This window comes from Tinamus guttatus, unplaced genomic scaffold, assembly GCF_059628265.1.
Source record: "Tinamus guttatus ecotype Peru unplaced genomic scaffold, ASM5962826v1 Tinamus_guttatus_pri_ptg000618c, whole genome shotgun sequence".
NCBI classification, from domain to species: Eukaryota; Metazoa; Chordata; class Aves; order Tinamiformes; family Tinamidae; genus Tinamus; species Tinamus guttatus.
Window position 1 is genome coordinate 966,779 of NW_028289152.1, and position 3,270 is coordinate 970,048.

Consider the following 3,270-nt stretch of genomic DNA (forward strand, 5'->3'; position numbering starts at 1 on the left):
GAAAAAAATCAGATTACTTCTGTCAGGTGTCACAGCGCGTTGGAACAAATGGTGTTAGCAGTCAGCTCAAAAAGGCTCTACCATAGCCTTGAAATGAGACCCACTAGGTTGCCTCCAAATGTTGTGGAAGAGCAGGAAGGAGAGGATATTTTGCAGAAATTTTGCCGGTCTTCTCTTTCCCCTTGACAGTGTTTCTTGCACGTAGATTAATGTATGTAAGTACTTTGTTGAATTTCACCTAATTTTTCACTCACTGTTATAGTTGTGTTCCTAGATATCTTCTTTGCTAGATTGCCTTCCAGTCTGCAGTGATTGTCCTACCTTGTGTGTAATATTTCTCTGCAAATGAGATCTTGCTGATCAGTGTCTATGTTCCTGGGTCTCTACCCCTTCCTCTGCTTTAACTTGTTGGCTGGATCCAGCTGAGCTGCACAGAGCAGCATCATTCTCTCTTTTAGACTTATCCAAGTTTTGTGAGCAAAAGCAGCAGAATGGAAAGGAGAGAGTCTGCACAGAGTTAGGCTGTGCTGAGAGGACTGCATTGAGAATTCAACATATTCAAGATCTCAGACAATGAATTCAGAACCAACTGATTGTGATCAAGGTTTATTTTCCCAGTATTCACAGAAAAAAAAAAAAAAAGAAAAAGAAAAACACCACATCTTTTAATTTTCAGTTAATTTATGTGTTAGCTCTTTTTATAGGACAAGACTTTCTTTTATCCCCACCTGAAGGAATTTCTTTACTTATCTTTCTATGTTCCTCGATTTTCTTTGTTTTCTTCTCTATCTTTTGTATTACTTCTTTCATTCTTTTCTATTTTGCCTTCCAATGGCTAGAATGATTTATCAAAACTATTTCTCAGCAAGAAGGATTGCTGTAACTGAAGAAAAAAAATCTGTTTATAAAGATTTTTGTCCTACATGGAAAAGCTTGTTCTTGGATGCAAGAATAACTGTTTTTTTATCTTAGGATGTTTGTACTTTGTTTTAACCTGAAAAAAAACCATTATCAGGGAATAAAACTTTATTCTTATCTAACTCTCTCATTCACTTTATGTCCCATACACCTCCTCCATGGTCACCATCCTCCTTCTGCCTTCTCTCCACTCCTTATGTAATCAAAAGTTTAACATCATTTTGAAGAGATGCACAAGCTTCCATGTTATTAATAGTGAACTCCTATTCTAACCTTAGTTTGTTATTACTGTTCAGCATGGTGTCTCCTTGCTCTGTGTTGTTTCTCCATGCCTTTCCTGTCTTCTCTTTTCCTTCTAGATTTTTTGTGTACCTCCCTATGTATCTCTTTTATTATACTTCTACATTTCTCTACCTGTCTCCGCTTCTTCCAATGCCCTGAAGAATCATTTCCTCCACTAACCACCTTATCTTACTCTCTGCAGCTCCTTTGCACATATGTCAAACCATACAATGGTCACGACGTTTCTTCTCTTGGGCTTTCCCTCCCTGCACCATCAGGCGTACCTGATAGCAATCACTTTCCTGGCTTCCTACATGGCCATCTTAGTTGGAAACCTGCTGATCATTGTTCTCATCTTTTCAGACCGAGACCTCCACAGACCCATGTACTTTTTCCTCTGTAACCTCTCCTCTTTGGAGATCTTCATCACTACAGCCATCATACCCAAAGCAGTAGGAAGCTTGTTGATGAGCAGCAAAGCCATCTCCTACCAAGCTTGCATGACCCAGAGCTACTTCTACTACCTCTTGGGCAGCATCGAGTTTGCCCTTCTAGCTGTCATGTCCTATGACCGTTACGCAGCCATATGCTACCCTCTTCAGTACCCCATGCTCATGAACAGTCGCCTTTGCCTTCAGCTCCTCTTGGGGTCATGGTGTGCGGGCTTCCTGTTCACCATTGTCCCCACTGTCCTACTTATCAGGCTGCCCTTCTGCAATGCCAATCGTATAGACCACTTCTTCTGTGATTGTATGCTCTTGATCAAGTTGTCCTGTGCAGAAACACAGACTGTGGAGCTGGTATCTTTTATGACCTCTTTCATCATCCTCTTTGGCTCGCTGATCATGACAGCAATATCCTACCTATACATCATTAACACCATACTTAGGTTGCCCTCTACTTCATCACGGAACAAGGCATTCTCTACATGCTCCTCTCACTTCACCCTTGTCATTTTGGGCTATGGTAGCTGCATCTTCCTCTATGTGCGGCCTTCGATTCAACATGTTTCCTACAACAAAGCAGTGGCCCTAATCAACACATTGGTAACTCCTCTGATGAGTCCCTTCATTTTCAGCCTGAGGAACCAGCAGATGAAAGATGCTCTTAAGGTAGGTTTGAAGAGAAGTGTGACAATTTCCAGGAAATGCTTTTCTTTCTGAGGAGAAATTTTGTAAGTGGAGAGGAAAAGGAGGGAGAGGGAACAGATGATTATAGTTTATTTGTTGAAATCACACCTTTCTTAGTAGTGAAGCTTCATGAAATTGTACCAGTTTCTCTCCTATAAACACCAAGATAAAGGCAAATTCTTAGATAGGGGAGCCTTTCAAATGATCTAAGAGCACTTTACAAATCCTAGTGAATACCTCAGTGATGGTGTTTTCTATGTGTAAAAACTAAAAGTTCCTCTTGCTTTTAGCACACCAAATTCTCAAGACAGATCACCTTCCTCAGCTTTGGATAAATCTTGTTGTCACAAAACCTGTTTTCCCTGCTTATTTCTGTGGTAGAACTTTATTGAACCGCTTTGTTCTCAGAAAGAGACAGAAAACAAGTGAAATACACACACAAAAGGAGAACAATGGCTTTATTTCTCTATCAAACACCACTTTTACACATTAACCTTCTGGTTAGGATAACAAGTTAGCCAAATTAAAGTCTAAATTATCCATCTAACGTCACCTCTCTTTTAAGCTTCAAAAAAATCCAGAATATTGGTTACTAATTTGATTGCTGGGAAAAACAAAAAAAGGCAGTTGTCCCCAGATCAAGCTTAATGAAATAAATATCCAGTCTTTATGACACAATACTGTCAGAGCCAATGCTTCAGTTCATAGAACTTATTCACGCAGTGGAATTAGTTTGTCCAAATATAGACACTTGTAACTTAAATGTCCTAAGCCGAGTTCATTGCCTGCCCTCCCTTAGTAGGCAGTGGTGGAGAATCAACAGTCCAGAGGATTATATCTTCTCTTATGCTAGTTGACTATAGTCCTTCAGAGGACAAATGCTAAGCAGAGAATTTGAAGCTCAACTTTTTAATAGGAAATACTGGGTGCAGTGATTCAC

At 39.9% G+C, this 3,270-nt stretch overlaps 1 protein-coding gene across 1 annotated transcript; it reads left to right on the forward strand.

The window, feature by feature from the left end:
- Positions 1 to 1,430: 1,430 nt before the first annotated feature.
- On the forward strand, positions 1,431 to 2,363 carry LOC148592342 (olfactory receptor 6T1-like). Its single transcript, XM_088535175.1, has one exon. It carries the CDS (start codon positions 1,431 to 1,433, stop codon positions 2,361 to 2,363), a length of 933 nt encoding a protein of 310 aa, XP_088391301.1.
- Positions 2,364 to 3,270: the final 907 nt, after the last annotated feature.